Source organism: Melozone crissalis, unplaced genomic scaffold, assembly GCF_028551555.1.
Source record: "Melozone crissalis strain CALT ecotype California unplaced genomic scaffold, PUWL_Pcris_2 ptg000323l_1, whole genome shotgun sequence".
Lineage (NCBI taxonomy): Eukaryota > Metazoa > Chordata > Aves > Passeriformes > Passerellidae > Melozone > Melozone crissalis.
In genome coordinates, this window is record NW_026536074.1 from 290,001 (window position 1) to 310,442 (window position 20,442).

General features: G+C 54.4%; 1 protein-coding gene across 1 annotated transcript; it reads right to left on the bottom strand.

The window, feature by feature from the left end:
• Nucleotides 1–1,685: 1,685 nt before the first annotated feature.
• VPS45 (vacuolar protein sorting 45 homolog) lies at nucleotides 1,686–17,223 on the bottom strand. Its single transcript, XM_054294822.1, has 15 exons — nucleotides 17,056–17,223; nucleotides 16,826–16,960; nucleotides 16,484–16,544; nucleotides 15,955–16,034; nucleotides 15,279–15,347; nucleotides 14,306–14,443; nucleotides 13,270–13,380; nucleotides 11,514–11,648; nucleotides 11,105–11,218; nucleotides 10,737–10,904; nucleotides 8,083–8,241; nucleotides 6,268–6,375; nucleotides 5,936–6,057; nucleotides 4,518–4,649; nucleotides 1,686–2,233 (listed from the first exon to the last, which is right to left on the bottom strand). Exons 1-15 carry the CDS (start codon nucleotides 17,146–17,148, stop codon nucleotides 2,149–2,151), a joined length of 1,710 nt encoding a protein of 569 aa, XP_054150797.1. The 5' UTR covers nucleotides 17,149–17,223; the 3' UTR covers nucleotides 1,686–2,148.
• Between the last annotated feature and the right edge of the window lie 3,219 nt (nucleotides 17,224–20,442).

Genomic DNA, 20,442 nt, shown 5'->3' on the forward strand with positions numbered 1-20,442 from the left:
TCCCTAAAAATGCCCTTATTTGGCTTATTTTGTCTGTCTCCTTCATGTCCTGCAAGGAATAGATTGATCCATCGTCCATCAGGAGATCAGCTTTCCAATGACAGCATCCATCCCATCCCTGGACACCCCCACCCCTGATTTCAAGTTTTAGTTTCACCCCAATCTGGAATTAATGCCCCCAGAGTCCTGGGGATGTACTTGGAGTATTTCCAGAGCTCCTGTGAGTGTTTGTGTCCCATTCTGAGCATTGGCATTTCTGCCATGAGCTGTGGGGTCACTAGCTACCTGACAATACCTGAGAAGAGACACAAATCACTCTACACCAAATCCAGGGGTTGCCTTTCCTCCTGTACCTCTGCAATCCCCAACTCCATGGGGACCAGGATTTGCCATCTGTGTGCCTCAGTTTCCCCTTTACCCCAAAGCTTGGTCCACGCAGGGCTGGTGGCAGAGGGACAGATGAACCACACTGGCCCCCAGTGCCTCCCCAGGACATCACACACAACCTGCCAGTTTATTTAATGACATTTTCCCTTCCAACTGCACTTGTCCTTCCTCCCATCCTGTTTTTGGTGGCCAGGGCCTGCAGAGCACCGGCTGGTGGCCAACAGCAGATGGCACAGAGCTGGTGGCAGTGGGACAGCCCTGCTGTGCCCTTTGCATGCAGGGCCCACGCTCTTCCCCAATGCCCTCTGGTGCCAGGGAAGCTGCCCTGAAGCCACAGCAGGTAACAGCACATAACAGCACACCTGCACACATCCCTGGGAGCAGGAATTCAGCTGCACTTGGAAGCCTCAGGCTGTTCTGCCAGTGAGTCACACGCTGTGAAGGATGTGACCAATGATTCAGAGCTGGAAACATCAACAATTTACAGGGAAGGAAGGAGATAGGAGGGAAGCCAGCTCCCATTTCTGTACCAGGAACAGGAGGCTGCACTTCCAGCACTGAGGCTGCTCCCCAGTGGGACAGTGACATGGGCAGTGCAGCTTTTCATCCCCAAAAGCCTCTCCAAGGTGTTTATGTCTCTCCCTGTATTCCCATACCCCCTCTGCTACCCCTGGCAGCTGCAGCTGCTCCTTGTGCTGCTCCACAACAAACAGTTGCCAAAATCGCCTCTTCTTGCAGAGCAGATCGGCAAACTCCTGGTTTATTTATGTATTTAACACCCCCCACACAGCATTTTGCCTCTGGATATCAAGTGCGAAGCTGCTGCCTGGGAGTTTAATTAGGACACATGCTTTTCTGTGCCTCTGACAACAATTACAGCATTGGTGTCTGGGGAAGGGGCTGCTGGAGGAGGGGATGGGGCAGGGGCTGCTCAGTATCCTCTGACAGCTCCCCTCTCTTGGGCTCTCAGACACCTGAGTCACCTCTAAGGGGGAATTCTTACAGCTCTGCCTGTCCCAACAACCCAAAATTCACTAAAAATTTGGTGCCCACCCAGTTCCACCCCAGCACAGGCTGTGTCCCCCCTTCCTTCCCCACAGAGCTGCCCAGGTCCCCTCCTCCCTGCAGGGCTTTGCTCTCTCCCACATCAACAGGACTTAGTTGTGATGCCAAGATAATTCCCAGGGATTTAGGAGCTCATTTCATTTGATCTGGCTTGTTAATTCCCAATCAAGTGCTGATTAGAGGCCAGGGAGCAGAGCTGGAAATGCACTTGCAGGTTCCTTGGTGTGGTCCTGGAGGGGAGCAAAAGCTCCCATGGAGGCTCAGGCTGTAACTGCACCTTGTGGCCTTGGGAAAGGGAAAGTGGGAATCATCTAGGAGACAGATTTGGCCAAAGTGGGGGATTTAATAGGATTCAACATATACAGACAACAGCAAAGGGCTCCTGTGCCCCCCAACCAGACCCCCACAGCTGCTCCCCCTGCATGGGCTCCTCATGGGACTCATTCATGTGTCCTGTGCAGAGCTGCAGGGATTCAGGAGCTTTCCCAGGCTCTCCTCAGGTGACCATCCCAGTCCTGGAGCAGTTTGTGAGGGGACAATGAGGAGCTGCAGTGGGGGCACATCCAGTGCCAGCTGCAGCACTCGCTGCCATTCTGGGTGTGGAGGGGAAGCTCCAGCTGCAGGCCAGGAACATCCTGCTCTGCTCTGCTCTGGGAAAGCTCTGAATGTTCAAAAAACCCCTCATTTCTTCAGGATTCACCATCTGCTGGACCTTGGTGGGACTTGGGAGCTCTCAGTGCTTCTACCGCGGAATCCTGCGGCTGTCACCTCCTCCAGGAAGCTGCTGGGAAAGCCTCAGGTCAGTGAACAAGGGCCAGAGGGGCTCATGGCCTTGTCCCAGAGATGTCCAAGGCCTGAGGGACTGTGATTGTCCCCAGCACAATCCTCAGGCCTGCTGGCATCACCCACCCGTGGCTGGGAGCAGCTCCCAAGGGCAGCAATGCTCCCAGCTGGAAGGATCCTGCCCGAGGATGGTTCCTCTGGCAATGAGACACCACGGCCATGCCCAGGCTGACTCATCCCTCAGTGTGCTCATCAGGTGATCTCAACAGCAATGCTTCAAAAATACCCCAAAAGATAAAGAAATACAAACCAAGAGATGCCACAAATCCTGCAGAAATGGGATTCCCCTAAACTGGGGCTGGAGCAGCTCAGGTTGTGAATCTTGAGAAGTTTGAAAAAGAGTAAAACCCTAAAATCTCCTGCAAAACCCTGCAGCAACCCCAGCTCTGAGTGCCACCAGACACAGCTGGGAGGGGGCACAGCCAGGGCACTGCCCACGGTGGCACCAGCTCTGGCACAGCTCTGGCACCTGGCTGTGTGTTCCAGCCCGAGCTCTCCCTCCTCCAGGTTATTTTTAGGCACTAGAACCAGGCAGAACTGAGCTCTGGCAGGGAATGACTGCTGCTTTTATGGTCTCTGGTTCTGTGCTGTCTGCAGCAGCTTGTGCCTGTGACCAGTGACACCTCAGGGTCCCTCAGAGCACATTCCCAGTCTGGAGTGAGTGAAGGAATGAGCCAAACTCCCACCTGCCCTTTAAAAATGAGCTGCACCACAGCACAACCCCCTCTGCTGCTCCAAGGACCTGCAGATCCTGCAGGAACAGCTGAGGACCCAGCAGAGGCATCTGCAGGAACCTCCACAGCTGAGGAAGGACCCAGCAGAGGCATCTGCAGGAACCTTCACAGCTGCTCCACCCAGGAGCTCCCAGGAGAAATGAGCCTGGTGCAGTCCCCAGGAGCACCCAGTGGCACCAGTGTGGCTCTAACTGGGTAACTGGGTCAGGCCCCACATCCTGGATTAGTCCCAGCAGGTTTGTCTCAACGTGGCCAGGATGAGTCAGCCCCAGCACCAGATGTTCCTGCAGCCCTTCTGATCCGATTATTGATCCTCTGTAACCCTTTCTCCTCCAAACCCTGTGGCATTGCTCTGGAATCCCTGGGAGCAGAGCAGATTCTCCATCCTTTGGGCCACCCCTGAGGGCTCACAGATGTTGGTCCCAGTTGCAGCAGGGAGGAGGAACAATGGCAGCAGGATTTAGGTGCTTACACGGCTGCTCTGTGCATTAACAGCCAAATCCCCTTGTTTCTGGTGACATATCTGCCCTAATCCCACAGGAATCAGCAAGGCCATGGATTAGGTGAGGGGTTGGGACACACTAAAACCTGGCTTTCCTTGGATGGGTGTGCTGAGATATCCCTGATCCTGGGGCACTGTGCTGGAATTGTGGATAACAATGGGCAGGAGACAGTTTTATTGTCCTTCCATGCTCAGGGAAACCTTATCCAAGAGAAAATGGATCATTTGGGACAGGGCTGATTCACAACAGGTCCCTTGCTGTCCTCCCCAGGCAGGACCAGGCCACATCCAGCCCTACCTTTTATTTTCCTTTTTTTTCCCTCCCCACCTCATTCTTTGAAATGCAAATTTGGACACAGAATCCCAGTTTTTCTGTAAATAATTCAGGGACTGCACAGCAGCAGAGCCCAAACCAGCCAGGGTGGCTTCTAGCAGCACCAATCCAAGCAGATCCAGTGCTGGAGCTGCAGATCCTGAGCTTCATCTCAGGATTTTCCCACCATCCCACACTGAGCACTGGGAATCTGGAGAGATTCCTGAGAATTCAGAGAATTCCTGCTCTCCTGCCTGGCCAGGAAGCAATTCCCACTGTGGCCTCAATTCTTTCCTGTGCCCAAAGTGAATCATTTGGGTTCAGGAAAAATTATTTGTATTTATAAACCAGGAAAAGTTATTTGTCTTTATAAACCAGACATTTCCCACTGGGAATTCCATACTGACAGGGATTTTTGCCCACCTTCAGCAAAGCAGCTGCAGGTTCGTTCAGTGCTGAATTCCCATGTGCTGCCCTGTGTTATAAACTAGAAAAACTCTGTGGAAAACTCTCCTTTCCTGCCCTTGAACTCATGGAAATTCAAGTTAAACCTCCAGCTCAGGGATCTGTCCCTGAGCCAGCACGAGCAGAGCTGGCTCCAGAGCACTGACACCCATTTCCACGTGGGATCTCCCAAATTCCTGCCGTGCCAGCATCCAGGGCTGGATTTTACCTCCTGGTGTTGTGGATGGTGGTGCCCCCCAGCACGATGCGGACGCCGGGGTTGGAGCGGTTCAGGTTGAACACAGCCAGAGCCTCCTCGTAGGTGGCTCCACCAATGAGGAACACAATGATGTCCTGAGGCCTGGGATAAAAGCACAAATCATGCAGTGGTTTGGCTGGAAGGGACCTAAAAGCTCTCAGGGACACCCAGCAGAGCAGGTGGATCCAAGCCTTTGGACACTTTCTGGGATGGAGCAGCCACAAACATTGAGTTGGGATCAGACAAAGCCAAGGATAAATCCTGCACTCTGGAGGCACATCCATGATCCTGAGGGTGCCTCCTTTAAAGAATTCCCTCATCCCTGTGATGTGCTGGGCTCAGAGCTGAAAACAACCCACTGAATGCCCCAAAACCTCTCCTGAACTTTCACCCAGAGCCCTGAGCAGCCTCCAGCAGCAGCAGCACCCCGATCCCTGTGGATCCACGTGCCATGTTTAATGCATGATCTGCTGGGGCTGGGGAATCAGGATCAGTTCTGCAGTCAGGTGGATCCAAGCCCCGACCAACCTGGCCTTGGACAATTTCTGGCATGGAGCAGCCACAAATATTGAGTTGGGATCAGACAAACCAAGGATAAATCCTGCACCTTGGAGGCAGATCCATGATCCTGAGGGTGCCTCCTCTAGACCCTCCCTCATCCCTGTGTTGTGGAGCTGAAAACAACCCACTGAATGCCCCAAACCTCTCCTGAACTTTGACTCCAGCAGCACCACCCCGATCCCTGTGGGTCCACGTGCCGTGTTTAATGCATGATCTGCTGGGGCTGGAAATCAGGATCGATTCTGGAGTCAGGCAAGGACACAGAACTGCCTTGGAGCTCCCAGGCTGATCAGGAAGTGCCAGGATTTGTGCCTCAGTTCACCTGAAGGGACATTTCCCAGCCAGCAGGGAGATGTGGGATGGTTGAGAGAAGCAAAGCAAAAGGAAGGAGGGAAGCACCTTTCTCTATCCCAACACAAACTCAGTGTGCTGTGCACATCCTGCTTTCCAATGAGCTGCTCCTTCCCTCTCCTGTAACCACCTTCCCAATCCCTTGGAAGGACCAACACCAGGGATTTCCTTCTTGGATCACTGCATGGACAGCATGACCTGGAGCAAAGCTGCTCCTGCCTCCTCTGCTGGGTGAGGGCTTCATCCTTCACCTGAGGCACCCATCAGGAATGGCACATCTGAGCCAGGGTGAGGCACACCCCAGTCCTGGGAACATCCCTGGGGATACAAGACCTCTACAACCAAGAGATTTCTGTGCCAATCCCCAGCTCTGTTCACCATCAGTCCCACCCTGCTGTGGGGACAGTGTTGGGGACAGCAGGGATGTCCCAGCTGCTGTGTCCCAGTGCAGGCTGTGCCCCACAGGCCCCACGTACCTGTCCCGGAGTGTGTTGGGGCCCAGGTAGGGATATTGGCTGTCCTTGAGCTTCCCCTTGATGAGCTGGTCCAGGGTTTCCTGGAGCAGGGGCTGGTGCTGGGTGTACACATTCTCAATGCCCTGTGGCCAGACAGAAGCTCTTTAGGAAGTGGCCCAGCAAGGAAGGAGGATCAGCAGAGGCACAGCAGGTTCTAGCCCTGAATTTAGGATTGAGAAGCTCTCCAGCAGCTCACTCCTGTTGTTCTCAGTGCAATCAGGCCCTGCCAGCCCTGCTCCTGCTCTGGGCTGCAGTTTTGAGCCTGTCCCCGTTTCCCCAAGCAATCTTGGTACCTTGAGGCCTTTGAGGAACTGCTTGGTGATGGCCACGGCGTCCTTGGGGCTGAACAGGTCACTGCCCCGCACGCGCTTCCCTCCGTACTCCACCACGGCAGACACCAGCTGTGCAGGGAGAGGGCACAGCCCGTCAGCCTGGCACCCCCTCCAGGAGTGAGGATCCACTGCAGACACCCCATAGGGACAAGGAGCCACGGAGATGATCCCAGTGGAACCGCACACGGAGGTGAGGGGGCAGAGCAGCAGCACCCCCACGTCCCCCAGCCCGCCCCGACCCTCCTGCTTGAGGAGAAGCTTCATCTCCATCTCCATCGCCTGCAGCAGCTCCTCCACACAGGGTGACATCATCCCTCTCCTCCACCTCCTCCCCAGCTGCTCCTGGCACTGCTGCCTGTTCCCTCCCTGCCAGCTCCTCTCCATCCCCAGCCCCTCGCTGCAGCCACTGCCTGGTGCTGCAGGAGCTGGGCAGAGTGGGGGAGGAAGAGAAGAGAGGAAGCACAGCCCAGGCCCACGGAGGTGCCACACTCCCCTCCCAGCAGGCTCCTGCCACCCCTGCTCTATTAAATCCTTCAGAATATCACAGAATCAGTGACTGGTCAGGAGTGGAAGGGACCTCTGGAGTCCAACCCCCATTCACCAATTCCTGGGCTGCAGGGCTGGACTTCAACCCCAAACCAGCCGGAGTCATTCTGCCTCATTTCCACTGATTTAGGAAATGGAAATTGAGTCACTTACTTAAAACACCTTTTAAAGCCACACCCACAGGTCCCAGCCGAGCTCTGTGCAACAGCACAACCCTGGGCTGACCTGGAGGAGGCAGGTTTCACCCCAAACAGCAGAGATTCCCCATCCTGTGGGACGTTGGGGTACCTGTCCCACCTGGGGTTACCTGGGGGTACCTGGTGGGGGTTACCTGGTGGTATCTGCCCCCATCCTGTGGGACATTGGGGTACCTGCCCCTGTCCTGCCCCATCCTGGGGCTACCTGGCAGTACCTGCCCCCCATCCTGCCCCACCCTGGGGTTACCTGGGCGTACCTGCCCCACTCCAGGGTTACCTGGTGGTACCTACCCCCCCATCCTGTGGGACGCTGGGGTACCTGCTCCCCATCCTGCCCCACTCCAGGGTTACCTGGCAGTACCTGCCTTGCCCCAGGGTTATTTGTCCCCTCCTGCCCCACCCCGGGGTTACCCCATGGTACCTGCCCCACCCTGGGGCTACCCTGAGGTACCTGCCCCTGTCCTGTCCCTCCCTGGGGTTACCTTGTGGTACCTGCCCCCCTGTCCTGTCCCACCCCGGGGTTATTTGTCCCATCCTACCCCACCCCGAGGTTACCCCCGTACCTGCCCCGGTCCTGTCCCTCCCTGGGGTTACCTTGCAGTACCTGTTCCCCCCCAGGTTACCTTGCGGTACCTGTCCCTGTTTTACCCCTCTCCAGGGTTACCTTGTGGTACCTGTCCCTGTTTTACCCCTCCCCAGGGTTACCTTGTGGTACCTGTCCCTGTTTTACCCCATCCCAGGGTTACCTTGCGGTACCTGTCCCTGTTTTACCCCATCCCAGGGTTACCTTGCGGTACCTGTCCCTGTTTTACCCCATCCCAGGGTTACCTTGCGGTACCTGTCCCTGTTTTACCCCATCCCAGGGTTACCTTGCGGTACCTGTCCCTGTTTTACCCCTCCCCAGGGTTACCTTGCGGTACCTGTCCCTGTTTTACCCCATCCCAGGGTTACCTTGCGGTACCTGTCCCTGTTTTACCCCTCCCCAGGGTTACCTTGCGGTACCTGTCCCTGTTTTACCCCATCCCAGGGTTACCTTGCGGTACCTGTCGCTGCCCCCGCGGGCGCGCAGCTCCTCCAGCAGTGCGGGGAGGCCGCTGCTGGCGTGGCGCTCGTAGCGCAGCGCGTAGAGCATCACCAGGCGCGCCGCGTCCAGCTCCGACAGCCGCGGGCTCTGCAGCAGCCGCCGCACGCTCTGCGGGACACACACACGGCACTGCTCAGCCCGGGGGACATGGGGACAGACAGACACCCCCAGTGGTGACAGACACCCCCAGCGGTGTCACCGCTCTGCGGGACACACAGGCACTGCTCAGCCCGGGGGACACGGGGACAGACAGACACCCCCAGCGGTGTCACTGCTCTGCGGGACACACACACAGAACACTGCTCAGCCGGGGGACACGGGGACAGACAGACACCCCCAGTGGTGACAGACACCTCCAGTGGTGTCACCGCTCTGCGGGACACACAGGCACTGCTCAGCCCGGGGGACACGGGGACAGACAGACACCCCCAGCGGTGTCACCGCTCTGCGGGACACACACACGGCACTGCTCAGCTGGGGGACACGGGGACAGACAGACACCCCCAGCGGTGTCACCGCCTTATCAGCCACTTATCGGTCACTTATCAGAGCGGTTTCGCTGCCCAGCAACTGCCACGGGCAATGCAGGAGGATGCAGGCGTGGTACAAACCCCACAGCCCGGCCCCTCAGGTGTTTCACAGGAGGATTTACTGGAGTACAAGTTGGTTTTGGGGCTTTCCGTGGAACTGGGAATTCACAACACACCAATCCTGAGCCCCTTGTGGTGCTGCAGGAGGGGGAAGTTGTGCACAGCGATTTTGAGACACCTCCAAGTTCTACCTGGGTCTTTCCAGCTCCACCCCAAAGGTTCCACCACTACAAAACCCCCAACTCCATTTCCTTTTTGGAAGGTGCAAGGCAGACGCATCAAAGTCTCAGCAAAGCTTTGGATGTGAGATGTGGAGGAACAAACTGCACATTTGGAAGCAAAGGAGGGAAGGAATTAAAGCATGGAAAGAGAGATTCCAGCTACAGGGAAGAGCAGGGATCTGTTATCACTCCTGACCTGCTGCTGAATTCACCACCCTGGCCCAGATGTTTGTTGGCATGTATTTAACTGATGCTGACTAAAACCAGCATAAAATCCTGGCTGTGAGGAGGACCAAGAGGAATTTCACCACTCAAGGTCAGGAATTCACCTGTGAGGGGAGAACCAGAGCCCCAGGGAGGTTCCTGCGCTGGCAGTGCCAGGAGCAGCAGGAAGCAGAGAACAGAAAACCCATTGTCCATGGGAGGAGCTGGGATTCCAACCCTCCATTCATGCTCCGTGTCAGGGTTAATGAGAGCCCAGGGCAGGAAGAACCCAAATGTCCCAGACTGGGGCACCAGAGATCCAACAATCCCTGAAGTGACATCAGGGGAGAACAATTCCATCTTTATTCCAGGCTCTGGCTGCTGCTTCTTGTCCCGTGGCCTTTTCCCTCTTGCTGGAGCTGCAGCAGGGACAGCCCAGGGTGGGGTGGCTGCAGGGACAACGATCCCACCTCCAGGGGTTTCCATTCACTCCCAAGCTGCTGCAAATCTCCCAGGGGCTGGAAGGAAACTGAGGCAGCATTTCTAAAACTGCAGAAATGCTGTTTGTGTAGAGCAGGAGCAAGGTGACCCCCAGGATTCACCTGGCACCAGCTCTGTGCTGTATATATCCCATCAAAAATCACAGCTCAGAGCACAGGGAGGGAGCAGACTGGGAATATTTGACTTTTAAACCCCAACAACCTGAGCTGGAGACAGTGATACAGCACGAGGACCTCAGAGGCTGCTTCCAGCAAACACATTCCTGGCTGCAGTCCCAGTTCCACACTCAGCCATGGAAATCCTGCCAGGCAGCAGCTATGGAATCCCATCCCTGCACTCCCTGCTCCACGGGGATGGGAGCACATTCCACCTCTGGGGACACTGTTACCCCCTCTGCCCCCACCTGCAGTTCAGAGCCACAGAGGAGGGGAAGGAACTGATCTCAAAGCTGCTGGAGCTGCTTTTCCTCATTTCCCAGCCCCTCTGCTTCCCCAGGGCCATGCAAGGGTCTGCTAAGTGTTGGGAATCCCCCTGCACTACTGGAAATCAAGGAATCATTTCTCAGAAGTGAGAACTGAGACTCTCCAGCCCTGCTCTGAGCTGCTGCTGAACACCAGCCCAAATCCATCACCACTGACCTGCTCCACAGCACAAGGGGCCACACTCAGCTGTCACAGAACCTCCCTCCAGCTTTTCCAGGCCTCTCTGCCAAAGAAATCTTGGATTTAAGAGTCTTTCTAGTGGCTTTTCTTAAAAAAATAGGTAAAGACAATTCCACAGATTCCAGCTTTTCCCCTGCCCAAACACATCAGCTCCTGCAGAGCATCTGAGGTTGTTTTACCCTGGTGTCTGCCAGAAACCAACTGGCTGAATATAAAGAAAGAATGTTGGATTGTGGGATGTAAGGACAGGATTTGCAAAGATGCTTCTCAAGCCAGTTATTAACCATGACTCATTCCCATCTGAGCAGCAATTCCACACGCAGTGTCCCTCCCCACAGGGAGCTCCCACTGCCTGCCAGCATCAAATCCCCCCTCCCAAGGCAGAGATGGGGTGAGAGCCCCCCATGCAGAGGCAGGATGGGTACCTGGAGGGCACTGGAATGGTCACTCTGGCAGGCCAGCTCCTGCTCCACCTCGGACACCTCCAGCAGGTTCCTCTCTGCCACGAGCCGGGACAGCTCCCCCACCACCGTCACGTGCTTGGACACTGTGCCTGACATCTTCTTGAACTGAGGGTAGTTCTCCACAAAGGCCTGTGAGGGGAAACTGAGGCAGTGAAAAGCAGGAGATGGCAGAAGATGGGTGCAGCCAGCCATAAATGGTACAAATTCCCAGCAATTCTCTGGGACACCTCAATCCCAGGAGCCCACAGGAGGTTTCTGGAAGGGATGTGCTTGTTATTTACTCCTAACATTAAAAGACGGGACACAGCTGGGATGGGCTTTGTCTGTACCTTCATATCTGCTATGGACTCCAGCTTCTGCTGCTCCTTTGGCTTCCTCCTCTGGAAATCCTCCATCAGGTTCTTGATGTTGGTGCCAATCTCGGCGAAGTTCAGGTACATGTTCTGTGTGGAACAAGATGGGAAGCACAGGGAAACTCATTTGACCAAGGAAGAGCTTTGAGCAGCTGGGAGAAGGCGACTCCATCCCCCAAACCTGCAGCAGGCTCTGAAACCAAACCACAAACACATTTTCTAGGACATTATCCCACATCAGATGTCACTGATGCTGCAAAACGATGGTCACAAACGGCACATCCCCACCCTGAGGGGTGCCAAAATCCCCAAAATCACGGGGAATCTCCTTTCCTGTGGCAAACCCCCAGCTGTGGGTGCTGGTGAAGCCCCCCTGGACACCTACATTGGCATAGAACTCATCGTTCTCAGCGGACAGGACGACCTCCCGCAGGTCCTTGCTGATCCCCGGCACGCGGGACAGGTCGATGCGGTTGTTGTTGATGCCCAGCAGCTCATGGACCATGGCCTGGTACGTCCACTGCCAGAGGAAAGGGAGGCAAAGGGATGACCTTGGTGAGACACAGCTCTGGGAAATCAATGGGGTTCAGCTGAAGGCAGCCAGAGCTGCTCCTGCCACGCCAGGACACGCAGCAGAGTTTGGGACGTGTCCCTCAGAGCAGCCAGGGCGTGCTGGTGAAAATGAACATCACTGGTAAATAATGACATGGGGAGACACTGCCCCCCTCCAGGGCCACTCCAGAATCATGGGATGGTTTGGCTTGGAAGGGACACTACACCCACGGCAGGGAGAGCTCCCACCAGATCAGGAATTCCTGCAGGAACCTTCAAAACGGACTGAAGAGGGATGGGGATTATCATTCCTGTTCCAACACCTCTGTTGGCCACCAAACCCCCCAACTTTCTGCCCGGGCAGGGAGAGTCCCACATGTCCACTGCAGAATTCCCTTCATGCTCCACTGGCAGGAACATTTCTGCACATCAGGAGTTTCTATTTTTATCCTGAGAAGTCTAAAAATAACCCAGAGAGAACAGTGACAGCTGATCAGAGCCCTGCCGTGCCCAACACTCCATTTACATCCCCGGGAATCTCTTTGGGATAGGAAATCCTGAAACAGCAGAGAATGCCTGATGCTGAGCGCAATCCTAAACGCCACAAAGCAGGTGTGGGCTGGGCTGTGACACAGATGTCACCTCCAGCTCCTGCAGAACTGGTGTTACAGCAGCTCTGGGGCTGCTGGTCCCACCCAGGTGCAACTCCTGATCCCACAGAAATGAAGGGAGACCAACAGATCCTGCCAGGATCTGCAGCACAGCATGGAACAAATAAATACAACAGCTCCCAGCAAATCCAGCAGCCATCAATAACAGAGGGAGACTCAGCAGGGCAAGGTCACTCACAGCCCCACAAACAACCCTTGGGAAAGGCCCTGCAAAGCACTGGGGCTCCAGAAACCACATGGAAGTGCTGGTGGCCCCATTTCCCAAGGTGCTGGGTCCATCTGCCACTGAAGTCAGCACAAACAACTCCCACTCAGGTCTGGAAAACATAGCCAGGGATAAAAGAGGGATTTTGCAGGGATTGAAGGTGTGAAGCAACACTTTCCTCTACTCCATCCAACCATGACCTGCCAGGGGTTGAACTCCAGCTGCTGCAGGGCTCCCCAGCCTGGCACAGCTGGGTGTGTGATCTGCCCCAGCCCTGGCACAGCTGGGTGTGCTCTGCCCCAGCCCTGGCACAGCTGGGTGTGTGACCTGCCCCAGTCCTGGCACAGCTGGGTGTGTGATCTGCCCCAGCCTGGCACAGCTGGGTGTGTGATCTGCCCCAGCCCTGGCACAGCTGGGTGTGCTCTGCCCCAGCCCTGGCACAGCTGGGTGTGTGACCTGCCCCAGTCCTGGCACAGCTGGGTGTGTGATCTGCCCCAGCCTGGCACAGCTGGGTGTGTGATCTGCCCCAGCCCTGGCACAGCTGGGTGTGTGACTTGCCCCAGTCCTGGCACAGCTGGGTGTGCTCTGCCCCAGCCCTGGCACAGCTGAGTGTGTGACCTGCCCCAGCCTGGCACAGCTGGGTGTGACCTGCCCCAGTCCTGGCACAGCTGGGTGTGACCTGCCCCAGCCTGGCACAGCTGGCTGTGGCTCACCTGGTTCAGCAGGGGGGTGATGGCATCGTCCGAGCGGTCCAGGATGAGGAGCAGGGGAGGGACCTCGGTGCGGCGGAAATCAAACAGCTCGTACTCCTTCGTGATCACTTGCTGTGGAGAAAAGGGGGGAAAAAATGGGAAAAATCCCTCTTGAAATCCTGGAAAAGGCTCCCTCTCAGCGTGGATTTAGGCACAGAGGGAAGGGAGGGTGAAAGCTCAACTCTGCTGCATTGTCTGCACTGCCAGGGAGGAGCTGAAGGCCCCAGGGAATTGGGACACTGCTCCAGGAATGTACTGGGAGCAGAGTGGGACATGACCAGTGCTGGGCCTTGGAGTAACTGATGGAATTCAGAGGAATTGACTGAAAACAGGTGTGGGATTTTTGGGGTCCCCAGACCCCCAGGAATGATATATCTGACTCCATATTCTTAAAAGGCATATATTATATATTATATATTATATATTATATATTATATATTATATATTATATAAAATAGCAAGTAGTAAATAGTAAATATTAAATATTTTATATAATACATAATATATAATACATAACATATATAATATATGACATATAAGATACAGCATATAACATATAATATATGATATATTATATATGATCATGATTAGAATATAGGATATGATGCTATACTAAACTATACTAAAGAATAAAGAAAGGATACAGACAGAAGGCTACAAAGAATGATAATGAAAACTGTGAGCTCTTCCAGAGTCCCAACACAACCTGACCATGATTGGTCATTAAGTTAAAACAATTTACATGAGACCAATCAAACAACCACCTGTTGGATAAACAATCTCCAGACTACATTCCAAAGCAGCAAAACACAAGAGAAGCAAATGAGATAATACTGGTTTCCTTTTTCTCTGAGGCTTCTCAGCTTCCCAGGAGAAGAATCCTGGTGAAAAGACTTTTCCAGAAAACATGGCAGTGACAAACAGGTTTTTCCCTCCACATGTAAAAAACTAACCAAGGCTGAATCCATCCTAAAGCTGAGCTGTGGGCTGCTCTCACCTTCACACACTCGGCCAAGCGCTTTGCCGGCTCTGAGGAGAGCTGGTAGCGGATCATGGGGCACTTCTTCAGGGACAGGAGCAAAGCAGTGAGCCCCTGCGTTGTCCTGGTGAGCTGAGCCGGGTCCCAGCTGCGGCCCTGGAAGGAAAAGCTGCACCTCACATGGATGCACAGCTCCCAAACTTCCCCACACCCTTGTTTCTAAGTGCTGAAGTGTCACAGGAAAACACAACAGTGTTGGAGCAGCAGGCACCCAGGGGCTGAACACAAAATCTCCTTGCCAAGACCCATTCCTCTCTGGCAGCCCCCCAATGCCCTGGGTTATGAGAGATTTGTTGGGTTTGTTGTTGCTGAAATGGCTCCTGAGGTATTAAAAGTCTTTTTTCCCACCTTCTTCTTCCTCGAAGAAGTTGGGATTCCTCAGTTCTGCTTTTTAAGGTTGTTTATTTTCTCTTATCTATTATATCAGGAATTCTTTCTCTGACCTGCTGAGATCTGTCCAGCACACTGCCCACCCTCGGGGCAGTATCTTTTTACACTAAAAACTACCTGTACTTTATTTACAATAATTTTCCAATATCTATCCCGTATGTTAGACAGTCTGTCTCTATCCTAAACCAATCCAGAAGTGTCACCATCACCAGCAGAAGATGGAGGACAATAAGAAGAAGGAGAAAGACAGGACACACCCAGATTCCTCCATCCTGCCTCCTTAACCTCTAAAAACCCCAAAATTCCACATTTTCACCCTGTGATAAATTCACTATCATTATACTCAGACCCTTGTGGCTTGTAACTCCTCACACAAAGCTGGTAATTGTTTCCATGGTTAAAATGGAAGGCAAAGGTGTTTGTGGCTCTTTGCCAAGGTCTCTGAGCCCTGTGCCAGGATCTGGAGCTCTCCAGGGCAGCCAGAGGAACCTCCTGGGTTCAATACCTTACCCAAAACAAGAACAACTCGCTGTGTTCCTACCCGACAGCAGCCCAGCAGGTTCAGGGAGAAGACGTGTGGGTTCACTGCAATGTAGTCACCATAGAACTCCTGGAGAGGGGAACAGGACAGTTCTGTGTCTCTGACCAAGGTCCCACCACCCCCTGCACACACTGGTTCAGATCATCATCCTTCCTCCCTCCACCCCAAACCCTCTGACAGCTCCCCTCCACGACAGCCCCCTGTCCCCAAGTGCCACATCCACAGGGATCTGAACAATTCCAGGGATGGTGGCTCCACCACTGCCCTGTGCCAGGGCTGAACAACCCTTTCCATGAAGGAATTCTCCTGAAAATCCAACCTGAACCTCTCCAGCATTGCTCCAGTGCTCTTCATCAGCACCACAAACATGGAATCATGGAATTGGAAAAGCCCTTGGAGACCACTGAGCACTGCCAAGGCCACCACAGCCCCCTGTCCCCAAGTGCCACACCCACATGGATTGAACTGGGCAGCACCTTGTGAACCACCAAAACCAGCAGCAGCTGATCCCAGAGAAATGGAAAAGATTTTCTGTCTTTTACCTCTCCATCCCACATTTGTGTCCATCCCTCCTCCCAGCCAGGCCTGGCATGCACCAGCTGGGAACTGCTCCCAGTGTCTGGCAGCCTGGACCTTCCCTTTGCTTTTGGATCTCCCTAAAACATCCAAACCTCACCTGGACTTCAGCCACGACCTCCTGCTCATCGGCCTCAGCCAAGGCCTTCACGTCGCTCTTGCTGATGACGTTGCTGAAATCTGGGAGGAAACAGGGAAGGGACAGGGGGGCTCCATGCAGACCCTGTGGGGAGGCAGTCTGCTCCCCTCTGGAGCAGGAGAGATCCCACAGAGCCCCTCTCACCCTGCAGGTGTTGGAATCCTGAGCCACATCCCAGGGATGCTCCCGACCCTTCCCTGCCCATGTCCCCAGCGTCCTGCAGAGCCACAATGACATCTAGAGGCCACTTCCCCCAGCTCCTGCCATCCTAGGGACTCATTCCTGGCCTGCAGGACTGCACTGCAACCCCAAAGCAGCTGGAGTCATTCTGCCTCTTCCCAAACCCATGGAACATTCAGGACATGTGGGAATTCCCTGCCTGACACAGCTGGCACAGGAAGGTGCACGGAGGTGTGCAGCCTGTCCCATCCACACTGGGATTTCCAAATTTATGGAGCTCCAGGACCCCTCCAGGGCTCTTCATACTCACAGATGAAGTAGACACTGTACTTGGGTCTTCTCAGCTCCTGCACCAGGAGCTCCACGTTCTCCTGGATGGAAACAGCACCAGGGAGAGCAGAGTTAAGGAATAAGGAATCATGGAATCCTTAGGGATGGAAAAACCTCTGAGATCTTGGTGTGCAGCCACTCCCCCAGCACTGCCAAGGCCACCACAGACCCCTGTCTCCAACTGCCACGTCCACATGGATTTGGCTCCGCCACTGCCCTATGCCAGGGCTGAACAACCCTCTCCATGAAGGAATTCTCTGAATATCCAACCCAAACCTCCCCAGCACGACCCGAGGCCGTTTCCCCCCGCTCTGCCCCGTACCTTGGTGGGCCTCAGGAAGCAGATGGCCTTGAGGTGCTTCATGGGCTCCCTGTTGGGCGAGTCGAGGCGCTCGAAGAGATAAACCTCTCTCTGCAGGATCTCGGACTGGGTGTACACCACGCTCACGGCGCCGGTCTGCGGGCGGCACGGGGGCAGCGCCCGTCACGGCGGCGCTGGGCCCGGCTCCCGGCCCCGCCGCCCTCCGCGCTCCCGGCCCGGCCGCTCCTCACCGTCTCCCGGTCCATCAGCAGCACTTTCATACCGGGACCGCTGTCCTCGATCATTTTGGACACGTACTGCCGGACCGCCAGCACCGCGTTCATCTTGGCGAGGATGCTCCTCTACCGGGCTGCCCCTCACCCGCTTCGGCCCCGCTTCGGCCCTTTCCGGCCTCGCTTCGGGAATCTCCGCCCTCACTTCGGCCCTTTCCGGCTCCGCTTCGGCCAGGCTCGGCCGCGCTTCGGCACTTTCCGGCCCCGCTGCCTGCTGGGAGTTGTAGTCCGGCAGGGAGAGCGGCATCGCAGTCCCCGGTGCCCCGGGGGTCCCGCAGCCCCCGGTCCATCCTTCCCTTCCCGAGGGGACCCGAGCAGCGGAAGTGGCTGTGGAGGGCGGAGCAGTTTGGTACTGAACCCAAGCAGACTCCTGACACACTTAAATAAAATCTATGTTAAAACCCATGATTTAGCCAATGTTAAACCCATGTTAAAACAACACAAACCCGCTCCAACCCGCGCTAAACCCACCCCAAACCAAACCAAACCCACCCCAAACACTCACAAACCCCCTCCAGGTCTACCCAAACCACCCCAAATCCTCGCAGACCCACCCAAGCTCCCAGGAGGGCTCGGCACACCGAGGGTCCCCAAGGACAAAGGATGTGACCCGGTTCCACCGAACCGGGGATGGAGAACGCCCCGGGACCAGCCCGGCCCCGTTAATCCCGGGGCAGAACGCTATTCCCGGGATTAGGAGCTATTCCCGGCGGGACAGGGCTGACCCGGGCCGGGCACTCCCCCGCTGCCGAAGCCCTATTTATAGAGGGGATAACAATTAATTAATGAGTGTGTCCTGCCTTTCACTTCCAATTAAGCGGCTCCCCGGTTCCTCTCAGAGTGACGGACGCTTTTGGCGTCTTTAATCCTTCAATTTCCTGCCGAGATTTTGCTTTTCACTTCTAAACTCTTCGAGTCTGCTTTCCTAGAGGCTGGAAATGTGGAAACCCCAAAGATTTGAGTGGTTTAAATAGGGATTTAGCTAGAAAAATACAATTCCTGTATTTTCTTTCTCACATTTCTTATTTCTTGCCAGATTTTGTTTCTCATATCCGAAGTGATGCCTTAAGGAGTGTGTGGGTGCTCCTGGCCAAAGGATACACACAATAACAGCAAATGGTATAAAAAATTGGGATTTAATTGCATCTGATTGATTTCTGGCCTTATTGTTAAATGACTCAGTGTCTGGAAAGTGCTGGTTTAGTTATTGTCCAGTTTCCTAGGAAATGCTTTTGGATTTTATTTGTGAACTAACCAAACCCAGGGTGTCATCTCCTCTTTAAATCCATCTCTGTCCTTGTTCTCAGGGAAGACAAACCACTTCTTGTTCCATTTTAATGAAATGAATCACAAACCAAACCTCTGAGGCTTCCTGGTGGGATGTTTATCCCTGGTTTGCAGGTAAAACATTTTAAACAACTTTTATTCTGCAGAAATTTTACACTTTTCATACCCCACAGGCCGATTGGTGGGATGGGAGTGGTTGGAATCATGGAATTGTTTAGGCTGGAAAACACCTCTGCATTTGCTGTAATTTAATTTAAACCTTATAATTCTTCTAAACCTTAACAATTTTAATAACCTCTTTTTAACCACAATAATTTTAACCTTCTAATTCTTGAATAAGAATCGATTCAAGTATAATTTCTGTAAATAACCCTGATTTAACCTCCCCAATGCCTGCCCTGGGGCTGCCACACTGCCCAGGCACGAGGACAGACGTCGGCCCCTAAGTTGAGGCAATAGGATTGTCTGGGATTATGGCACTGCTATTTTAAGGGATTGAATTTGGTGTTGATTATTTCAAAAGGGTTCTCCACTCCTGATTGCAAGGGGGAACAGCCAGGGCAGGCTGTGCCATCCCTGTGTGGGGCACTGTCCCTGTCCCCACGGCCCTGTCCTGTGTGTGGCTCTGGAGGGAGCAGCAGCACCAAGGCTCTCCTGGCTCCTCAGGGGTGAATTCACCACAAAATCATTTAGATCGGTCTGGGAATGTTTCTGACTGGAGCTGTGGAATGAGATGGGATTTTATGTCTGGTTAACATTGTGCTGACCCCTCGTCGTGGCTCCTGCAGGAGCAGGGGGGGAACAGGATGGAATGGGCAGGGACCAGTGTGGAGAGCAGGGATCAATGTGGAGAACATTCCAGAGCATAGGGATCATTGTGGAGAACTGGGATCATTGTGGAGAATGGGAATCATTGTGGAGCACAGGGATCACTGTGGAGAACAAGGATCACTGTGGAGAGAAGGAACATTCCAGAGCACAGGGATCACTGTGGAGAACTGGGATCACTGTGGAGAACTGGGATCATCCAGAGCACTGGGATCACTGTGGAGATAAGGAACATTCCAGAGGACAAGGATCACTGTGGAGAACAGGGATTACTGGAGAACAGGAACATTCCAGAACACAGGGATCACTCAGGAACACAGGCATCACTCCACAGCACAGGGATCACTCTGGAGAACACTGGCATCACTGTGGAGAACACGGATCATCCAGAGCCAGGGATCACTGTGGAGCACAGGAACATTCCACAGCACAGGGATCACTCTGGAGAACAAGAATCACTCAGGAGGAGCACAGGGATCACTCTGGAGCACAGGAACATTCCAGAGCACAGGGAATCACACTCGAGCACGGGGATCATCCAAAGCACAGGAACATTCCAGAGCACAGCAAATCACTCTGAAGCACAGGAACATTCCAGAGCACAGGGATTGTTCCAGAGCACAGGAACATTCCAGAGCACAGAGATCACTCTGGAGCGCAGGGATTGTTCCAGAGCACAGGGATCCCTGTGGAGCACAGAGATCACTCTGGAGCACAGGGATCACTCCAGCCCCTTGCTGGCCACCAGAGACATGAGGCAGGACCCGCTGTGAGGACAAACTGTGCAGCCAGCAGGGACAAACCCCAGGCCTGTCCTTTCTGTGCTGGACATTTCCCTGCCCGGCCACACAAACAATCCCTTTGTGCAGGACACAAACAAGGGCAGGTTCCTGGCAGGACACAAAGAATGGATTCAGAATCAGGATCAGCTGAGCTGGGGGCATGACGTGGCCTGTTTGTCACCAGCCCCTGCAGCCCCTGCAGCCCCCGCTGGCCACTGCTCCAGAACAGGGCCTGGCCCACCTGGGGCCCAGGGAATGGCACAGGGAATGCCATAGGGACAAGGATTGGCACAGGGAATGGCACAGGGAATGCCATAGGGACAGGGAATGGCACAGGGAATGGCACGGGGAATGGCACAGGGACAGGGAATGGCACAGGGAATGGCATGGGGAATGGCACAGGGAATGGCACGGGGAATGGTACAGGAATCATCACAGGGAATGGCAC

Coding starts and splice junctions, on each gene's coding strand:
- VPS45 (XM_054294822.1), bottom strand. CDS start 17,148: ATGAACGCGGTGCTGGCGGTCCGGCAGTACGTGTCCAAAATGATCGAG. Junction 16,961..17,055: donor TGCTGATGGACCGGGAGACG/GTGAGGAGCGGC, acceptor TGCCGCCCGCAG/ACCGGCGCCGTGAGCGTGGT. Junction 10,905..11,104: donor AGTCCATAGCAGATATGAAG/GTACAGACAAAG, acceptor TTCCCCTCACAG/GCCTTTGTGGAGAACTACCC.